Consider the following 22091-nt stretch of genomic DNA (forward strand, 5'->3'; position numbering starts at 1 on the left):
CAATGTGGACACGATCAACGCAACAGTCGTAAGCAAAAGCACGAGGGAAGTTCAAAATTCAGGGGTCACCAACTGAGGTTCAAGTAATGAATTACCTCCGCCACCGAAGGTTGACGGAGGTCACGTTTTCACCCGTTTGTCTGTCTGACTGTTTGTTTGATACCTCAAAAAGTTATGGATGGATTCGGACAAAACTTGGTGGACAGGTTGGGTGTGTGACAAGGACGAAATGATTCGATTTTGGTGAAGATTGGGATCCGGATATGAGAAATGTTTTTAAGTAGCAGGAGAGTCGGGGTTTTAGCTCATTAGCTCTTAGACGAGCGTCGATTCTGTATACAAAAAAATATATGTATATTAAAAAAAGAAAGAAAAAAAAGGGATTCTTCACCATTGAGAGATAGGGCCAAAAACGATACATGGCATTATATCTAAAAAAAAAAGAAAAAAAAAGAGTTATTATTGGATAATGACAAATGTTTAAAGTACGGATGCAGACCTTCCAGTCCTATCAGATGCAGGCCTATCAGTGGGATACAAAATGTAAACTGTTCAGCCTGGCAGGGGCTATGCTCTCTACCGAGTGTCGTTCTAGTTTATGCCCTCTCTCATAATCATACAAGTGCCGACGAGGCTCCTCCTCACGTTCAGCCTTGATAAACAAACATTACAGACGAAGCTGAAACAAGACATACAGGGGAATTGGGAGCCTGCTTAAATGAGGCACAGAAAGAAGCACTTTGTACCATCTGGAGAAAACTGGTCACGTTCAAAAACGGTGATGCAAAGGACGTCTTGGTCCAGGTCCTTCACGAAGAACTGACAGTTTGAGTTCCACTTTGGGCTGGTACTGTCCTGGATAGTCTTGGTGATGTGGCATTGTGCACCCATCGTCACCTCGCAATAAGGGTTGCTCCTTCCTTTGGGTGTTTGGGAGTTGTGGGAAGAGGGGAGAAAATCACGACAGGTCATTTTGTGTACTCGGTTGGTTACTTGCAACTTCTTTCCATTATCCATGAAGCTCAGCATCATCAATTCTTCCAAATCCCATATTCCTAAAAGCACCACATCTTTCGTTGCACCAAGGACAGGGCCCCGCCTACCATTGGATCTGCACGCCTTGAGTTCGATTCCCTCCACGACATTCACCATGAGCCTTCCAATGCCAGTCGTTCGCTGCGTACGAGCTGTCGAAGTGCAGGTGGACAAATGCTTTTGCGAATATCATATTTATCCGAAGTATTGCTTTTAATGTATCATGCATACAAGCACTTGATGAGAGGTTATCGTTGACAATACTAAATAATGGCAATCACGTGTATATTTACATCCACCAACAAAGATGGGCGGAGGTTATGTTTTCACTTCTGTCTGTCTGTCTGTCTGTCTGTGTCTGTCTTTTTGTTGGTTTGTTTGTGAACAAGATATATCAAAAGTTGTGGTCGGATTTGGACAAAATATTGTGGAAAGTTTGGGTATGTGACAAGGAAGAACTGACAAGATTTTGGTGAAGATCCGAATCCGGATCTGGAATTTTAAAGTGAATCTTCACCATTGACAGATAGGGCCCAAAACGATATATAGCACGATATCTCAAAAGGTTGGAGACGGATTTGGATGAAACTTGGTGGATAGTTCGGGTGTGTGACAAGAAAGAATTGGTTCAATTTTAGTAAAGTTTCGAATCTGGATCTGGATCAGAGAATGTTTCAAGTGATTCTTCACCATTAAGTGAATAGGGCTAAAGCCGATATTTCACAGGATATCCGTCCAAAAAGTTATGGACGGATTTGGATGAAATTTGTTGGGCAGGTTGTGTGTGTGACAAGGACGAATTCATTCGATGTTGGTGAAGATCCAAGTACGGAACCAGACACGTGAATTTATTTAAGTGATTCTTCACCATCGGGCAATAGGGACAAAAACGACATATAGTATGATATTTCAAAGGGACGACTTATGACAAAGATAAGTGGATGAGTTGGTCAATCGACAATAACAAGCCGATTCGATTTTGGTTCAGAGTCAAATCCAGATCTGGCCTATCAGCGGGACAGAAAATGTAAACTGCTTGATCTCTGATCATCAATTTGGTTTCAGACCAGGTCACTCTACTCTGGACATGCTGCTTCTGCTGTCTCAACAATGGATGGAGGTCCTCAATGCCAAACAGGAAATTAGGGCTGTCTCCCTCGACATATCACGTGCCTTCGACACGGTCTGGCACCCCGCTCTGCTCACCAAACTCTCCTCCTTTGGTATCCATGGAAATCTCCACGCATGGCTGGCAGACTTCCTCTCTAGTCGTCGTCAACGTGTGGCCCTGAATGGGTTTCTCTCATCTCCTCTTCCTGTTCAGGCTGGAGTTCCCCAAGGCAGTGTTCTGGGCCCCGTGCTTTTTCTGGTCTTCATCAATGATCTCTCTGACTCTCTCGAAAATCCTCTCTATCTCTTTGCTGATGACTCCACTCTCTGCCGCTCCATTCCTCTTCCCTCAGATCGGCAGTCTGCTGCCTCCTCACTCTCTGAAGACCTGGACAAAATCACAGACTGGTCAAACAAGTGGAACATGTCTTTCAATCCTGACAAATCTCACACTCTTACTATGTCTCTCCGAAAAGATCGACTGGACAACCCTCCCATCTACTTTCTCAACAATCCTCTCCAAGAAGTTCTGTCGCTCAAGATTTTGGGTCTCACTATCTGCCATGATCTTTCTTGGGAAAACCACATTTCCAAGCTGGCCTCCAAAGCCAGTCGCCGACTGGGCATCCTCCGTCGTGCGAAGTCCTTCCTCGGCACACCTGAGCTCCTCACCACATACAAGGCTTTCATCCGCAGCTCAATGGAATACTGTTCTCCCCTATGGGCCGGTGCTCCTGCCTCACACCTAGCTCGGCTTCACGCTGTTGAAACCAAAGCTTTCAGAATTATTGGAATCTCCCACGATGAAGCTATCTCTGAGGGCCTTTCACTCACTCACCGCAGGCAGGTAGGTGGTCTTTCTGTCTTCTACCGACTCCTCTCCGGCCTTGCACCCCCAGCTCTCTCTGTGCTCTGTCCCCCAAATATTCCTACAGGTCGCACAAGATCTGCCAGCAACCCTCTGATGGTTAAACTGCCGAAATCTCGGCTCTCTGCTCACCTTCACTCATTCATTCCTCTTTTCTCCCGCCTCTGGAACAAACTCCCTCACTCCCTTCAATCTCACTCCTCCCTCCAGGTCTTTAAAACAGCTGTTCACCACCATCTCTTATCTTCCCCCATCCAAAACCTTGATCTTTTCTACCCCCGCTAATTCACCCCAGATCCACCTTGTTTGAAATTCCAACTTCTTTCCTGGAAGTCCTGGCAGTGTCCATATGTTTTATACCTCTCCCACCGCCCCCTTCCCATGCCCCCCCCCCCCCCCAAAGCCCTCGCCCTCTCTCAGATCTCTCGATGTCTCCATGTCTCTCGGTCCCTGCTCTCAAATGTTGTGTTTGTGTCCTTCCCCCTCTCTCCCCATCTTGTCTACCGCTCCCGATGTTATATGTTTTATGTGTCGGTTTGTCTTTCTGTGTGATTAATGTTCGCTCTTTCACGAGCCTCGATCTTGTATACAAAAAAAAAAAAAAAAACAAAAAAAAAAAAAAAACTGTTCAGCCTGGCGGAGGTATGCTCTCTACCGAATGCCGTTCTAGTTTAATTTGCATAGGCAAAATAATAAAATAAGAATCAACTCCAACCTTGCTGTTAAAATGCAAACTATCATAGAATAATTTAAACCAATGAGTATCCATCTCCTAAACGCGTTTCGAAGTGTTACAAACCTTTCAAACGGGTTGTGCTTCACATGCTGATCGAGTGTTAAGAGCGGAAACAATAGCGCAAGATGGCAAATCCAGCCAAGTGAGTGCACGTACCTTGGTACGCCTTTTCCCGCTTCTTTTTCTCCGTTTCAATGTAAAGCTCCGACGCCATTTTGATCTTCTGTACCCACGCGGTCCTATTGCACCAAAATGAGCATTAAAAAAGAATAAACGACGAAGTAACAAGGGAGGGTGGTAGGGTTTATTTTTTGTTTATTTGTATGTGCACCTCTCATGGATATTCTCTGCACGCAGCGTATATACTCGATCAATGTGGGAGATGTGGAAGAGTGGATCATCGGCCGATGGGTCGGAGGGTAGCTTCACGAGAACTTCATTCAAGAAAATTGGCTTGAGAAGGTAGGTGACAGAAAAATACATAATGTCAAATTTCACACCAGGAAAGAATTACAGCCTGAAAGGGGAAAAGGGGGCCATCCATTTATAATGGACACACTGTTTTGGAAGGGGGTCAAGGGGAGGAAGCTAATTTGAGAAAGAGTGCAGGGAAGGGTGGGAGAAGTGGGGAGAGGAGGGAAATAAATCTGATAGGGCTAAAGGAAGGAAGGGGCATGTACGGAGCATACCTTGGTGGATTCAAATAACCTAAAATAGACATCCCAAAGAGGAATACAAGCAGCTCAATCAACTACTTTCCTTGGAGTAATCAGTCTCCAAGAAGCTTCGCCAGTTCGAAAACAGAAGCGATATCTCAAACCCCAAATTGTTAACGAAAATAATCGATTCACAGAAAATTTTTAAAAACATGCACAATGAGAAAAGTTGCGTTCAAACTTCAACTTCCTATCTAAAGCTTCATCAAAATAAAAGGCCTAAAGGACCAAACAGAGACCACCGTATAGCAAATTCCTCTCCACAATGAAGTATGTATGTGGAAGAAAGTCATTAACTCATTCCCAGACATTCGTCCTCCAGTAAACTCTCACCGTTTTGTACATTTTATACTGCAAAGTTGACTTGCGGCTGAAGAGACGGTCACCAGCGGTTGAGCTGAGCTGACGAATAAGCTGTGTAAGCAGCAGGAAGTCATTGAAGAGGAACCCAAAGAGCTCTTTGTTGCTCTTCGCTTTGTACAGTTTTCCACTGTGGAGGAATTTTCGAGGACCCAGGCAGTTGGTCACCGAGTTGAACACCAGTTGCTTGTGGAGGGATGGCAGGCACAAAGAGTATGGTAACAACTACGCCATGATCAATGATTAATTTTGGCAAAAGCGAGGAAATCAATATCAGCCACCTATAGTCAAGTGGCAAACTTGAGGACACACCTCCGAGAGGCCCTCACACACGACGTGAGCCTGGATCCACTCAAGGCGATCAGAATTCTCCTTTTCACGCACGCCTTCATTCACTTGCGAGCACAGTTCCTCAGCTTTCTCCAGTGCCTGCCTGAGATGCGCATCATCTGGGTGATCCACACCAGTGTTTTCAATAATCTGTTGTGTATGAGAGATAAAAGGAAGAGCAGTCACCTGTGAACCATATTTGACCATTCATAAACTAACCAAATTCACGGTCCTGCCATATGTTTTGTTACCCGCGCCCGCTCCAGAATACAAGAGGGTATCATCATCAATGCATGTGCATGGGCATGCAGACCACACTTCATTACGTTTTTGAGTGGCCTGCTTCAATATTGCTCTCAAACAGCCTCAAAGTAGTCTCATCTTCCCACAACATTTTTACACCCAATTTAACCAAAATAGATTTTCTAGCTTGAATATGTGTTTTGTCCAAGTTAGAAATGATCTACTGCAATCACTTCCGGTTTGGGGATGTTTCCACGGGTTGGTCGAATTTGCCCCTGCGCTTCAACCTCATTAAAGCTAAGTTTTCCGAACTGGATTCGTCATATTTTCCTGTTATATCTTCGTTGCTCTGTTGCTGTTTGTGTTTCTATCCAATTCTACATGCTAAACTATACCTTAACCCTAACCCTAACCCTAACAACTCGGCAGTCCCTGGTTCTTGAAACAAAAACATAGGGGCAATACCCCTGGCGCTCACCTGAGAGAATAAACAGTATATTGCACTGACTAAAGGTATATTAAACCAATTTCAATGGCTGCTAGAAGACAGGGCAGCATGAGGAATCATAAGACTTTAAACAAACAAAAAAAATACCTATTTTTGGGGTCAACTCCTTCTCCCCCCCTCCCCCCACCCCCACCCCCACCCCGTGTACCTCCTCAGACCCAAATTTTTCGAATGCCTCGAACAAACATTGGTACATTACGGATGATGAAGGTTGTGGTGAAGTTTCATCGAAATTGCGTGTGCAGGTTCTGAGAAAAAAAAGCAAATACCTATTTTGGGGGAGAAAGCCGCCCCCCCCCCCCCTCCGCCGTAGACCCCTAAAGGGGCAGATTTTCTTATTGCCGCAAACAAACTTTGGTACAGCACGGGTGGTACACCAAGGTACGTGCAAACTTTGGTACAGCACATTTAACATTATTTAAAATTACATCACCATTTAACATTACACCCGGTGTGCACCCCGGTTTAGAATAGGTACACCGTATCCCTGAGTGTCGTAAGAGGCGACTAAAAGGGTTGGCGTCAGGAAGGGCATCCGGCCATCAAAACATTGCCTCAAAAAGGGAACCATGACAATTACAACTACATATGGGAAGGGTACAGCCCAAAGTACCCCGTGTGGGACCCCACTCCCTCCCGTCAAAACTCAAGGTGGGGAACCCGATCGAAGCAAGGGTGGAAATCACTCCATTTATGACGACGAAACGTCTGATGCCCGACGTGGAGATCGGTTTCTGAAGTTTGGGACATTGAATGTAGGGATAATGACAGGGAGATCAGGAGAAGTTTTTTTTTTTTTTGTATACTGAATCGAGGCTCGTGAAAGAGCTAACATTTATTTCACAAACAAATCAACCAGACAAACAAAATATACAAAAAGAGGGAGCGGAAGACAAGATGGGGAGAGAAGGGGAAGCACACAACCACAACATTTGAGAGCAGGGAGAAGTGTGGGAGGGAGAGGGCTTGGGGGCAGGAGGCGTGGGAAGGGGAGGGGGGGGGTGGGGGGGAGAGGTATAAAACACAAGGGGACCGAAATTAGCGGGGGTAGAAAAGATCAAGGTTTTGGCTGGGGGAGGATAAGAGATGGTGGTGAACAGCTGTTTTAAAGACCTAGAGGGTGGAGTGGGATTGAAGAGAGTGAGGGAGTTTGTTCCAGAGGCGGGAGAAAAGGGGAATGAAAGAGTGAAGGTGAGCAGAGAGCCTAGATTTTGGCAGTTTAACCATAAGAGGGTTGCAGGCAGATCTTGTGCGACCTGTAGGAATATTTGGGGGACAGAGCCCAGAGAGGGCTGGGGGGGCAAGGCCAGAGAGGAGTCGGTAGAAGACGGAAAGACCACCAACCTGCCTGCGGTGAGTGAGTGAAAGGCCCTTGGAGTTAGCTTCATCGCGGGAGATTCCAATGATTCTGAACGCTTTGGTTTCAACAGCGTGAAGACGAGCTAGGTGTGAGGCAGGAGCACCAGACCAGAGGGGAGAGCAGTATTCCATAGAGCTGCGGATGAAAGCCTTGTATGTGGTGTGGAGCTCAGGTGTGCCAAGGAAGGACTTCGCACGACGGAGGATGCCCAGTCGGCGACTGGCTTTGGAGGCCAGATTTGAAATGTGGTTTTCCCAGGAAAGATCATGGCAAATAGTGAGACCCAAAAGCTTGAGTAAAGTGGTGGAAGTATTGGTCAGAAGAAGAGTGGACATATGTTGTGTGCAGGAGACGAGATCGAAGGGAAGTGGTGTGAGAATGGTGAAGGGTAGGCAGGGACAGAAATACAAGTTTGTGTGGCAAGGGTGCACAGAAGGCGTGAATGGTGTAGGTGTCCTGTTTTTTTAGGAGTTTGTAGACATTGTGGTGAGTGTGACGAGAGTGAGTGAAAGGTTGATGGTGGTGAAAATGATGATTGGAAAGCTCTTGGTGAACGTCATCTCGGGATATGCTCCGCAGGTTGGTCGGAGCGATGAAGAGAAGGACAAGTTCTGGTGTGCGATAGAGAAGCTGATGGAAAACGTGAAAGATGAGGAAGTTGTTGTGGTAGGAGGAGACCTAAATGGACATGTGGGAAGGAGTATGGACGGTCTTGAGGGAGTTCATGGGGGTTACGGGTATGGTGTGAGGAATGGAGAAGGTGAAAGGATTTTGGAGTTTGCTGATGGAGCTGGTTTGTTCATTTGTAATACTCAGTTCCAGAAAGAGGATACAGTAATACCCCGGCCTACGTCATTAATTGGTTCCATAAGCCGTGACGTAACTCGGTTTTTGACGTAAACCGGGCGTAATGCCTTAAAAATGCCTTAAAATGAAGACAAACACCGTAAAACTAGTGTAAATAACTCGCGAAAGTATATAGTAATGAACTATATGAACACAATTATGAGTGTAATGAACACAATGAGTAATGAACACAATTAATAAATGAATTTGTAAAGAATAATAAATAAAATTAATAAGATTATGTTATTCACCTTAAACATGGCGTCTCTTCTGAACACAAACACACATTTTAGCAGTCTTAACCGGCGGCGCTTTTTCAGTGACGTATGCGAGAATACGTTCCCTATCATGAATGATGGTCGATACCGTCGACCGTGGCAGCCCTAAGGCATAGACCTTATCGTGAATCGGTAAACATCAACAGAGGGCGCTCCACCGCAAAGCAAGATGGGATCGAAAAGGGGGCAAACGTAAACACGAACCCAGAAGAGGAAGCGTCTGTCTACGATCGACGCTGTGTTTACGGAAAGGAAGATGGCTAATGTGAAAGAAATTCAGCGTTTTTTGGCATTAAAATCCAGTGATTTAAAGAAATATTTGAGGGAAAGGGGGGTTCCCATTGGAGAAGAGAAACAACCTGCTTATGCAAGAACAGTTCCTGAATGTTGAAACCTCGATCGGCCATACAAATATCGCCGGGCTGGAACTTGTCTACAATGTTCGCCATCTTTACAATTTTTTTGTCCGACGTATTTCCTCCTGTAGGTTTGGAAATGTATGAAATTGTTCCGCTTGGTGTAATACCAACAAGGCACTTGAGAGTAGGTCTTGACTTATAATGGCTGTACACTTGCGAACAAAACTTGGGAGACGGTGCTTTGTCCTAATCCAAAGCGAAAGGCGAGGTCCTCCTCGCGAAGATTAAGCCGAAGCTTCATGAGTGTCATGAGTAGTTGATCCTCTAAAGATTGAGATCGCTTAACTCCGAGTTTTGTCGTATTGTTTATTTGCCAGGTCTTGTCTTCCATTGATAATTTCCCCTTATAATAATGAAGGTTCTGTGCATGAGGGGATACTTCTGCTAATAACCACTTAAACAGGTCATAACTAGGTAAACCTGTATAAAGTTTCACAAGTTCATCACAGTTTGATATGCCCGAAACAGTAAGCTTCTTGTTACATACTGCAATGGCGGCTTTCAGTTTTGCGACGGTGTCCTTGGCTTGCAAATACTGGCTCATGAGCTGATCACAGTTCACAGTTAATTTGTCACAGTAAAAAAGTCCTAAAAGTAGTTTAAAGTGGTAAGGATCACGTAGTGTGTCAATGTAAACAAGCAGTCTGTCAAAGTGACAGCGACCGCCGGCGGCGCTATTGCCCCTTTTCCGATCCCATGACGCATTGCGGTTCCGATTCGCGATAAGGTCTATGCGCTATCACCGACACTTTTTCACCTTTTTCATACCTTTTAATCAGATTTACCTTATCTTCCATCGTAACCACATTACGCTTGGAAACACTAGCACTATCCTTCTTAGGACCCATGGCTAACACAGACACAGTAAAGGAATACTGTACGTTGCCTCTGTTTTGAATGAGATCCAGCAGCTACGCGAACGTACAGTATACTGTACGTACATTTTAAAATATTTTTAATGTGCTTTTTATTGTATTTTAAATTTTTTTTAGCTTCTTTTATTGTTAATTTATGCCTAAGTCACACATAGGCGGATATTTTGGCGACTACCGGCGACTGCCGGCGATCAAGATTTTTCGGCGACCACTGGCGATTTCGGGCAGTCAAATATGGTCAGGCGGCAGTATGGCGACTGCAGGCGGCCACATTGCGACTGCATTGCGACGACGCCCCGAGTGGGATGGCGACTGTTAAAGATCGAAGACGACTGCATTGCGGATGCATGGCGGCAGCGTGGCGACAGTCTGGCGGCTAGATTACGACCGATGGCGGATCGCGGCGACTGCATTGGGGCCGGGTGGCGGTTTACTCCGACGTCCGCAAGACTGCAATAAGACCGCCGGCGATTGGAGACGATTCACACAACTTTTTTAATCTTTATTTCTCTATTTTACATTTCACTTTATTCATTTCAATGATGTATGACATGAAGCATAAAGATGTTTGATATACAATAAGAAAGTTAATAAAGATGTATCATTGTAATGTAATAATCAAACTTTTCTGCAGGGAGAGAGAATGGAAATAAAGTCCAACAAATTATTTCCACTGGTCCCAAGTCCCATAAATAAAGTTTCCAAAGGACCAAAGTCCCAAAAATAAAGTTCCCAAAAGTCCCAAGTCCAAACAATAAAGCCATATCCTTGTCGGCACCACAGGACCTCACTCCACGGAGACCCTCACACCATCCTGTCTTGCCATGGAATCGTGGTATGTCGTAATGCCACGCCAGGCAGTCGTATCTCTGTCGCCAGTGGCCGTAACTCGGCCGCCACTAGTCCTACTGCTGTCGTCGTCAGTCTCCCATAGCCGCAGGGGAGACGTGGCAGTTCTTCTGTAGTCGATATGCAGCCGCAACAGTGTCGGCCCGTCGTCGCGAAGATGCCGCAGGAAGGCCGTATGGCATTCGCATCTCTGCCGTGCTAGCTGGTGGGGCGATGCTGGGGCGATTGCGGAAGACTATGAGCGACTGGGTTGCGGCCGGTTTACGCTCTTATTACGGATACCGACGACAGCATGGCGGTTCCATCACGACAGCATGGCGGATTTTTTTCGAGTGCGACTGAGCGCGCCGTTTTTAAACATTAAAAAAATTATTTTGCCCCTTTGCGGCTCTTGCCGACTGCAGCCGACCTGGGGAGAATAACCACGACTACAGGCGACCGTCCATTACGGTTTCATTACGATTGTCGGCGGGTGGTGGCGATTTTTCCAGTCGCCAGTAGTCGCCGACAAATCCGCCTATGTGTGACTTAGGCATTATGTACTATTTTATTTATTTTAAATATATTTTTAAGGAAAAATAATTTTTTTTCACGTCCGTAGGAGTGATGTAAAGTCGCACATAATGATGTTCACTGAACTGAAATTTACTTTAGAAGAGTGGCGTAAAGTCGGATTTTACGTAGGTCGAAATGGCGTAAAACGGGGTATGACTGTAATAAGCTTGTTACATACACGTCAGGTGGGTCGACGACAACTGTGGACTACCTGATGGTGCGTAGGCGAGATCAGGGGCACCTCCGGGACATAAAGGTGATCCCAGGGGAGGAGGCTGTTTCACAGCACCACTTGGTTGTCTGCGACATAAGGGTGAAAGGTGTGAGGAGAGCTCGGCGGGTGAAGTACCAACCGAGAATGAAGGTGTGCAGGTTGAAAGAGGTGGGATGTCAATGAAAGATAGTCTGTTGGGAGCCGTTGGTGATGTATGTGGATGGACTAAAGGACCACCGAAGCACTCGGAAACATGGCGGTGGGATGATGAAGTTGGAAAAAGGATTGACGAGAAGAGGAAGAAGTTCAAGGAGTGGCAGAAGGCGAAGGGTACGGGGGCAGAAAAGGCAGAACATGAAAGTTATAAGGCAGTCAAGAAGGCTGCAAAGAAAGAGGTAGCAAAGGCGCAGGAAGCATGTTGGAAAATGTACGGAGAACGCTTGGTTTCAGAAGAGGGTCAGAGAGCGGTATTCAGGATTGCAAAGCAGATAGCGAAAGAGAGGTGCGATGTGATGGGGGTGAGTTGCTTGAAGGATGAAGTGGGACAAATCGTTGTGGACCCAGATGGAATTAAAGGAAGATGGAAGAGATATATGGAAATGCTGTTGAATGCAGAGAATGAATGGGACTGCAACATCGAGAGTAACCCAGTTTTAGGACCGGCAGAGAAGATAACTGAGAAGGAAGTTGAGGAAGCGATAAAAGCAATGAAGAGTAGAAAAGCAGGAGGGCCGACGGGAGTTGTGGGAGATATGTTGAAGGCAGCGGGAAGTTGGGGTGTGAAGAGAATGACAGAGATCTGTAATCTGGTGGTGAAAGAAGGCCGCATTCCAGTGGCTTGGGAACTGAGTACCCTCGTCCCTCCATACAAGGGGAAAGGTGACCCTCTGGACTGTGGCTCGTATCGAGCGATAAAGTTATTGGAGCATGGAATGAAGGTATTGGAAAGGGTGTTGGAGAGGAGGATAAGGAAGAAAGAAGATCAACGAAATGCAGTTTGGATTTATGCCAGGAAGAGGAATGACAGACGTGCTTTTTGTTGCAAGGCAGTTGCAGGAGAAGTACATGGAGAAGAGGAAGAAGTTGTTTCTTGGGTTTGTTGATCTGGAGGAAGCATTCGATAGGGTTCCACGCGAAGTAGTGACATGGACATTGAGGAAGTTAGAAGTGGAGGAATGGTTGATCAGAGTAGTGATGGCAAGGTACGAGAGAGCGCACACAGCTGTAAGGACGAAGGACGGGAACAGTAGTGAGTTTGAGGTGAAGGTGGGAGTGCATCAGGGGTCAGTACTAAGTCCACCACTATTTGTAGCTGTGATGGAGGTGCTGGCTCGGAATGTAAAGGAGGGTTTTGCCGTGGGAGTTGTTGTATGCAGATGAACTGGTGTTGATTGCGGAAAGTATGGATGGACTGAAGGAGAAGATCAACAAGTGGAAGGAATGTATGGAGACAAAAGGTCTGAAGGTGAATATCGGAAAGACGAAGGTGATGGCAAGTGGTAAAGCATGTGGTGAGGTGAAAAGAACTGGGAAGTGGCCGTGTGAAGCTGGAAGGTGTGAAAACATTTTGCTACCTAGGAGACATGCTGAATGGAGAAGGTGGATCAGACTCGGCAAACGTTGCCAGAGTGAGATGTGCATGGAAGAAGTTTCGGGAACTGAATGGTGTGCTGACGAGAAGGGGAGTGTCGTTGAAGCTGAAGGGAAAGGCGTATGCTGCATGTGTGAGAAGTGTTATGATTTATGGGAGTGAGACATGGGTAATGAAAGTAGAGCAGCAACGAAGGCTGGAAAGGGTGGAAATGTGAATGGTTCGGTGGATGTGTGGAGTATCGTTGAGAGAGAGGAAGACAAATGATAAATTGCGAAAGATGATGGGAATAGAGCCTGTGATGGATGCTGTGAAGAGGAACAGGTTGAGATGGTTTGGTCATGTGTTGAGGAAGGATGAAAGTGACTGGTTGAGAAGAGTGATGGAAATGAATGTGGAAGGAAGTAGAGGACGGGGAAGACCGAGAAAGACTTGGCTAAAGATGGTGGAAGAAGAAATGCGGGCAAGGGGGTTATAACAAGGAGAGATGCAGAAAATAGGAGAAAATGGAGAAGATTGTCATGGGGACCGCAAGGCTAACCCCCGCTCGAGCAGGGAAAATGGCCTTAAAATGCATGTTGTTGTTGTTGTTGTTGTTGTTGTTGTTGTTGTTGTTGTTGTTGTTGTATTCCTTGATCAAAAACCGACATTTGCGCACAGACAGCCAGAGAATGAAATGAACTAATTGCTTAACTTCTCTTTTCGCTTCGCATGCATGGGGTAATAAAACACTAAATTATAAAATTGTATTTTTTATTTAATCTGAATTTAGAATCTGGAAAATGCCTAAAGTTGTGACTTAGACAAAAAATATTTGAGAACCACTGTCAGGGTTTGTCTGTTCATTACCTCCGCCAGTGAAGGTTGACAGTAGTTATGTTTTCACCCCTGTCTGTTTGTTTGTCTGTGAGCAGGACATCTCAAAAAGAGTTGCGGACGGATTGTGACAAAACTTGATGGATGTGTTTGGTATGTGACAAGTACAAGCCGATTCGATTTTGGTTCAGGTCGGAATGCAGATACGGCGTATCAGTGGGATACAAAACGTAAACTGTTCAGTCTGGTAGACGTATGTCCTCTACCAAGAAGCGTTATAGTTCCCCCTGCACCACACCCCTATCTGAAACGATCTGTCTGTCATCAGTGAGTGAATGAGTGAGTGAGTGAGTGAGTGAGAGTGAGCCCACTGGTTCTCCATCAAGCCCACTGGTTCTATTATCTATCTCAGCAAGGCTCTGCATTGTTAATTTTTTTTTTTTTTTTTTTTTTGCAATACCATCTCGGCCCTCAAAGATCATATCAGTGAAGTTTGGACTTATCGCCATGACCACAAGTGGCTTCACACTATCACATGAGAAAGTATCAAAACACGAGTCTGGAAGGAAGGAGTTGAAAAGGTAGAGTGTATAAAGCATTCTTGCTGACATTTTGAAAGGTTTCTGACTTACGTTTTTGATAATGAGGGGGTACCGTGTGACCCTTTGCATGGGCTTGAGCAGGAAGCTGGACAAAGGCATCCCCTTGCACCGTACATCTACAGCCAACCTCTGCAGCAGATGGTCCACAACAATGAGTTCAATATCACAAAGGCAATGCACAATTCCCAACACCAAAAATAATCATATCACAGGTTTCAAAAATGGTAAACAACGGTGAAACACCTTGAGAAAGTCCTTGAATTCTGGCTGCTCGTCATTGCGCAGCTGCAGGAGTGTGGCACCATTCAACTGACAGCTACAGAAGCGGATGTACGGTTGCATGTGTGGTAACTGGGCTGTAAGAATGTCCCCGATCATCTGTACCGGCATTCGGTCACCGGACATCTTCTTGCGAACACGCAGAGCTCTGCCAGAAACACAAAATAAGAGGGAGCACCAGAATTTACTGTGTGGATGCTGGAGTAGGGACAGGATGAAAATCTCACTTCAGCAGTTTGATGTTGCACATGAGGAGTTCCTTCCAGTTGATGAAGATCATTCCCATTTCTTCCTCACTTAGTTGACCAGACTCCATCATAGGTTTCTGGAACACCTGAGAGGTGAAGTCAGACAGGATAGGAAAGTCTTCTTTGTGAACACATAGACGCATACAATAAATAAAGCATTACAAGAAACCATCGAGAATATCAATGTTCAATATGCCCATGAGATTATAAAACATAAAATTAACAAGGTCAGAGAGGCATATGCTTTTTTTTTTACATTGATAGACTCGTGGAGGAGATTGGAGAGAAATCACATATTCGTAAACTGGACAGGACAGTCAATTGTAAACACCAGTGGACATTTTCCATTCATTTATAAGGAAATTAGTAAATAATGGACGAGCAGGTTGGTGGACTCTGTTTTCTCTCTCCTCACCTCGAGCCTCCCCAGGACGCCCAAAATGCACGAGCTCATTCAGATTCCTACACCGGGTTTTAGCCACCCCAATATCAAAGTAAATGGAGGGTCAACAATTCGTTTACATTAATAAAAATCAAAAACAATATCACAAGATGAAATATAGCATCACCTCAACTACCAACTGCAGGTCACTCATGTAGTTTTCTTCAGTTTGCAGAAGCTCATGAATGTAACCCTGCCTCTTGCGCTCCATGGGGGACAACGAGTCGAGTGCATGCAGGTCAGCGCACCCTGCGCATAGCAGCTTTGTCAGTCAGCAAGCACAGCAAGCCGGCGATTTCCATAGCGGACGACGGTCTAAATTCTCGAGTGAATTTTCATACCCGTCCAACAGTTACTTACCAAGCACAGTAAACAATGACATATAGTAGCTTCAATGTCGAAATACGTGTCAAACCATAACCTACCATGTTAATAAATAAATATGATTTAGCAAACCTCCCAAAAAGAGAACGCAACAAATAAAATTATCAAAAATGTCCACATAAAGCAGCACTGTGGGCTCAAAGTTCCGAAGGCCCGAGTGCAAATTTAGCATCGCTCAAGCAAATGAAGCGCAGTCGCCGAGCGTCGCCTGGCTTCGCTCAGGATTAACGAATCGTATTCGAAATTCGCAATTCAAACAAACATAGCTGCCTGTGCTTGCTTCCAAATTGGCACTTGGGTGGAAAATTGGAATGAAACACTTTCATGCGACGAACATCACGTGCAAGTAAAACATAAATACACAATCTCAGAAAGCTCTTTGTGGCCCTTTTATAAATGTAAAAACTCTTCTTCTCTACATGATCACATCCAGCAAAAAAGCTAATTTAAATGCAGAAATGAGAGCATTTGGCAACGTAAACAACCACACGTTTGTGGTGATGTCAAACACAGGCAATGGAAGAAGTAAATGTCTGCTCTGCCATACTTGTGAACTGAAAACACCCCCCCAAAACAAAACAAAAAAGAAATAATCCGACAGCAACGTGGGATCAAACTTCACGAGTTTAAAGCAAAACGGCTGGGAGAGCTCAATGGAGGGGCACGAGACACCCCCGTCGGCTTCGTACGTGTCAATGATCTTGCGTTTCCCATTGTTGCTAATCAAAAACAACAATGGGAAACACTCCGACAAAATGAATGATTCACAAGGGAATAAAAGGTAGTGTTTATTTTATGTTTAATTTATGTGATTACATATAGCATAAACAATCGTGCACATCTTCCATACATGGGCGCAGACTAGATGTGACAAGGAGTTCGAGCAAAATGTGCGCAGTGCTTTTAAGACATAACATACTATATATTTAAGCGTTTTGGAGTAAAACAAAAACATAAAAATCGACTAAATTAATCTTGATAAATGGCTCAAAGTGATCATTGTTTTGTTCTACACAGACAGACTGTCTTGGAAAGGAAACTTTAGCAGTTTGGTGAAGAAAAAAAAAAATCACTGAATAACATTTCTCTGCAAACTCCTTGTGGAGGCTTTGTCCACAACACTGAAGGCGATATGTCTCAAAAAGGTAAGGTGTAAACAAGGCAAAGTACACCTCGCGACCCATGGGCAATGTGCAAACCCAGGCTATGGCACCTGAACCATCGAGTAAGCCCGAATGAAATGCCGAGGTGTGTGTATTACCGTATTAAAGCTTTACCCATAAAATCGCTGCTCGTTAAACAACAGCTGGAATTTAATTTCATCAGGTCAATAGAAGTTTCTGCAAGAAATACAAATTAATGCGAGTCACCACCATCCGACACTGAAGTGTGTCTCTGCCCGCGTCGCCGTCTGCCGCGTCTCCGTCTGCCCGCGTCTGTCTGCCCGCGTCTCCGTCTGCCCGCGTCTCCGTCTGCCCGCGTCTCCGTCTGCCCGCGTCTCCGTCTGCCCGCGTCTCCGTCTGCCCGCGTCGCCGTCTGCCCGCGTCGCCGTCTGCCCGCGTCGCCGTCTGCCCGCGTCGCCGTCTGCCCGCGTCGCCGTCTGCCCGCGTCGCCGTCCGCCCGCGCCGCCGTCCGTCCATGTATCCATGTGGGGTGGGGAGGAACTTCAATATATGCCCAGACAGTTGCCAGAAAAACAAAATGGCGGTTCCAGGCCACAGTCCGAGTGCTACCAAATGAGGACAATATGCCCAAGAGGAAAGTGCTACATGAAAGCAAACCTTCTCAGGACCTGCACTGCATTAGCAGCACATGGCTTCGTGAAAGGAAATGTCCCATTGCCATCATAAGACTAAGTGTCCCCTCCTCCCCCCCAAATGCCTGAATTATTTACAAGAGCTACAAGACAAACTCGTTTTAAAGTTCTGTGCTGTCCAAACATGACACCGAGCTTATTTCTTTTTTAATGGAGAACGTTTTTAAAGCTGGTTCTTTGGAGACTCCGTTGAAAGAAAAAGGGACATTATTGCAACAAAAAAAAAAGACAAATTATGACTGCTACAAATAAAGAGGTTCAACCACAACCACCAGCTATGCAATTCACACTCAACATTTCTGATCCTCGGCATTGGCCGCAGAACCAAACCCCACAACTTTTCCAAGAAGCTGCCGCCGAACCGAAGCCACAAATAAAAGTTTAAAACGTCCAACGTAATCCTCATTATGCCATATCGTATTTAAGGTCAAAACATCATCATAAAGCGACGATATAATAATTGTGCTCCGTTTAAAAATTATGAACAAGTGTTCGATTTTTGGCATCAGATGAGGCAGCGACCAATGGTATAAGTGCGGGGAATGCAATGTAAATGGCAACGCCGACCGAAATGCCTGAACAGAAATCACAATACAACAAATGATGCATGCGTGGTGATCGAACCAATGTGGCAGCGAAATGAGGAAAAAAAATGCACGCAGTGGGTCTTTTTGAAACGTGTGCAGAACGCAAGGGCATTCGCTAATGCGTAATCAAGAAGAGGAAACTATGAGCTGTTGGAAAATCGGTGCGTTCAACGATCTCTGAATGATGCCGATGGAAGGGGAGCATTGTTTTCGGGGGATGCAGAGAGGGTGAGACGTCGCAAAAAGACCCACTATCTCAAAGCCTCGCGAATGGCTACGTGATTGGCTGTGGAGCTTCAAAGTTCATCCGGTCGGCCAGCCAATGAGAAGGCGGTTTCCAAAGTTTAGGTAAGCCAGCCAAAGGGGTTCCAGGACTTAACGTCCACCATCCTTCGCGGGGAAATCAAACATAGTGGGTCTCTTTGCGGATCAAGCTGCGGTGAATGACGGACAAGACAAGCTCCTAGAAAGAAGGAAACAAAAGAAATAAGCAAACAAGGTATGGAACGAAAAACGCGAACTGAAAAAAAAAATAGCAGTATGGATGGGGCAGTGAAAGCGAAGGCTGCAAAAGGGTTGCCGAAAAATATTGACGTGGGAAATCGCCCTAACACGCAAAACGATTGATCGGAAATCAACTAGTTGCGTGCAGGGTCGTGCACGTGAAGGGGACCACAGAATGGGCTGGCACTTGCAAAGCGACATGCATGTGCTGAGTGGAACATGCACGACTAAGGCATGCCGTGGGCAAGCATGTGGATTGGGATGGGGAAAACACAAAGGGGATTCTAGACTCACATTGCTGGCTGGGGTCTGTGTCTGTGGTTTGCTTCACGTAGTTCGAGGGGAAAAGGCCCGTAAGTCCGTTCAACTCTCCTTTCCACCAATCTGAATCATCCTTAGACATTACGTTGATCACCTGACTCTTGCTAAAGCTGAGTTCATCTTCGTTTTGAGCAGTGTAGTCGTAAATGGCGATCACCTGGCACACTGTCAGGTGACACCAAAGGAGAGGAGCATTAAATCAACGTGAACAACATGGATACACAAATTCAGATTTTTGAAAGCTCTGAATAGTCTACCAAATATTCCTTATCATTTGCAGTTAAGTTATAACATGTTCTCCAAATTACAAAAAATATTCAAGACGACTTTCAGTTGGAGTCAAGTCAGTTCAAACATACGTCCAACGACTGCCTATTGACACCGAGAGCTATTTGACCCACGTGCAAACATGGCCTCGTGAACCCGGAAGACCTCTTCAAAATCTGCACCCCGTAATGATGTCAAGCAAGGCTCAAAGGAGAAAAGTAATGAATGCGGTTCAAATTTTACATGTGGGGATTTTGTTTCCAAAAAGTAAGTAATGTAATTACGAAAAGTAAGTAATGCAAAAAGTAAGTAATTACGTTACCAAAAAGTAATGTTGCACATAGAGTGGAAGTAGGATAATTTACCGACATTGACTATTGTTGAGGGGATTTATCTTTATGATTAATAATCAATACCCAGCTAGATGACTTTTCTGCTGAGATACATAGGCTGAAAAATCAAGATTGCTGAAAATGAGATAGAGTGGAAGAGTGAGTTATTTATGATCAATGAAAACGGGGTTTATAAAATTTACAAAACACTTGCACATGATATTGCGAGGCATGATATATTTTCATTACACAGTCATGGCCAAAAATATTGGCACCCATGCACATTTTTCAAATAATGCACCATTTCTTCCAGAAAATTGTTGAAATTAAAAAATCTTTTGGTATCCACATATTTCTTTGGTTTGCAGTGGAATAAAACAAAAAAGCTGAAAAAATTACGAAATCTCAGTTTATTCCACACAGAAATCCTAAAATGGCCCGGACAATATGTGACTGGCTTTGGCAAAAGCAGACACTTGGGGGCATTTCTCTTAGCGAGAAAAAGCCGGAGTCAAAATATGACCACAGGGACCAAATTCAGATTTTTATATGGAAAGAAAGAGTAACTTCTCCAGATTATTATGCACCAAAACATTTTTCCAAGAAACAACAGAAAAGTGAAATTCGACGAAGAATCTAAAATGTCCTTCTCAAAATGTGCTCAAAAAGACACGACGATCGCGAAATTTCGATGTTTTACTGAGAGCCATACATTGTAATTCGAAGGAGATCCCTGACATACATGTTTGGTATGAATAAAAAGCTCTACGTGTGCACATTCTTTGTGCGTGTGAACTGTATTGTGAACTTTGAACCTAATTATCTCCATTTTTTATATTTTTTTGTATACAAGATCGAGGCTCGTGAAAGAGCTAACATTAATCACACAAAAAGTCAAACCGACACATAAAGCACAAAATAAGGGGAGCGGTAGACAAGATGGGGAGAGACGGGGAAGGACACAAACACAACATTTGAGAGCAGGGACATCGAGAGAACTGTGGGAGGGAGAGGGCTTGGGGGGAGGTGGGAGAGGTATAAGACATATGGACACTGCAAGGACTTCCAAGAAAGAAGTTGAAATTTCGAAAAAGTGTATCTGGGGTGAATTAGCGGGGGTAGAAAAGATCAAGGTTTTGGATGGGGGAAGATAAGAGATGGTGGTGAACAGCTGTTTTAAAGACCTGGAGGGAGGAGTGGGATTGAAGGGAGTGGGGGAGTTTGTTCCAGAGGCGGGAGAAAAGGGGAATGAAAGAGTGAAGGTGAGCAGAGAGCCTAGATTTTGGCAGTTTAACCATAAGAGGGTTGCAGGCAGATCTTGTGCGACCTGTAGGAATATTTGGGTGACAGAGCCCAGAGAGAGCTGGGGGGAACAAGGCCGGAGAGGAGTCGGTAGAAGACAGAAAGACCACCAACCTGCCTGCGGTGAGTGAGTGAAAGGCCCTCGGAGTTAGCTTCATCGTAGGAGATTCCAATGATTCTGCAAGCTTTGGCTTCAACAGCGTGAAGCCGAGCTAGGTGTGAGGCAGGAGCACCGGCCCAGAAGGGGGAACAGTATTCCATTGAGCTGCGGATGAAAGCCTTGTATGTGGTGAGGAGCTCAGGTGTGCCAAGGAAGGACTTCGCACGACGGAGGATGCCCAGTCGACGACTGGCTTTGGAGGCCAGCTTGGAAATGTGGTTTTCCCAAGAAAGATCATGGCAGATAGTGAGACCCAAAAGCTTGAGCGACAGAACTTCTTGGAGAGGATTGTTGAGAACGTAGATGGGAGGGTTTTCCAGTCGGTCTTTTCGGAGAGACATAGTAAGAGTGTGAGATTTGTCAGGATTGAAAGACATGTTCCACTTGTTTGACCAGTCTGTGAATTTGTCCAGGTCTGCAGAGAGTGAGGAGGCTGCAGACTGCCGATCTGAGGGATGAGGAATGGAGCGGCAGAGAGTGGAGTCATCAGCAAAGAGATAGAGAGGATTTTACAGAGAGTCAGATAGATCATTGATGAAGACCAGAAAAAGCACAGTGCCCAGAACACTACCTTGGGGAACTCCAGCCAGAACAGGAAGGGGCGCTGGATTTCTCTCATTCAGGGCCACACGGGAGGAGAGGGAACGTTGTTTGTTGAAACCATTCCATTGTTTAAACAAAAATATAATTGTCATTAAAATACTATAACTTCGTTAATTTTCATCCAATTAAGAAAATGTATTGTTACATCGGTGGGGTAGAGATGACTTTAGACCAAGTAGATTTGTGTAGGTAACATGCTCCGACTGTTGTGAAGAAGAAAAACCACCACCATGTAATAAGTAGAGGACCTGTTTAGCCCGGATGTCGGGGGAAGTTGTATATTTGTCCCCGTCACGAGGGGGTGGGGCATGTTATTTAGCACAGGGATTAGGTTAAGTAATTCCCTGTTCGTCGTTCCCGACGTGATTTATCCTTTATCTCTTTTGGCACTGCACCACAGACAGAAGCGCAGGAAATGCCCATTAACTACACTAAATAACAATAAAAACCAACAGGAAGCCAGTTCTGAGCACTGCCGATGGACGCCACCAGTCATTGGTGCCATTCAGAAAGTATTCAGACCCCTTCACTTTTT

General features: G+C 45.1%; 1 protein-coding gene across 3 annotated transcripts in view; it reads right to left on the bottom strand.

Annotated features, from left to right (window-relative positions):
• Nucleotides 1–22091, bottom strand: part of ITSN1 (intersectin 1) — a 222897-nt gene that overhangs the window by 1064 nt on the left and 199742 nt on the right. For all 3 annotated transcript variants that reach the window (XM_078768237.1, XM_078768236.1, XM_078768235.1), the window contains 11 exons: nucleotides 18866–19057; nucleotides 15408–15529; nucleotides 14818–14924; nucleotides 14555–14738; nucleotides 14342–14440; nucleotides 5138–5305; nucleotides 4799–5011; nucleotides 4081–4202; nucleotides 3906–3988; nucleotides 1104–1187; nucleotides 747–920 (listed from right to left, as the gene is read on the bottom strand). In XM_078768237.1, coding sequence (XP_078624363.1) covers nucleotides 747–920; nucleotides 1104–1187; nucleotides 3906–3988; nucleotides 4081–4202; nucleotides 4799–5011; nucleotides 5138–5305; nucleotides 14342–14440; nucleotides 14555–14738; nucleotides 14818–14924; nucleotides 15408–15529; nucleotides 18866–19057 — 1548 coding nt within the window. The remainder of the gene's footprint in view (nucleotides 1–746; nucleotides 921–1103; nucleotides 1188–3905; nucleotides 3989–4080; nucleotides 4203–4798; nucleotides 5012–5137; nucleotides 5306–14341; nucleotides 14441–14554; nucleotides 14739–14817; nucleotides 14925–15407; nucleotides 15530–18865; nucleotides 19058–22091) is intronic.

The sequence above is a fragment of the Myxine glutinosa genome, chromosome 14 (assembly GCF_964187855.1).
Source record: "Myxine glutinosa chromosome 14, kmMyxGlut1.1, whole genome shotgun sequence".
Taxonomy (NCBI): domain Eukaryota; kingdom Metazoa; phylum Chordata; class Myxini; order Myxiniformes; family Myxinidae; genus Myxine; species Myxine glutinosa.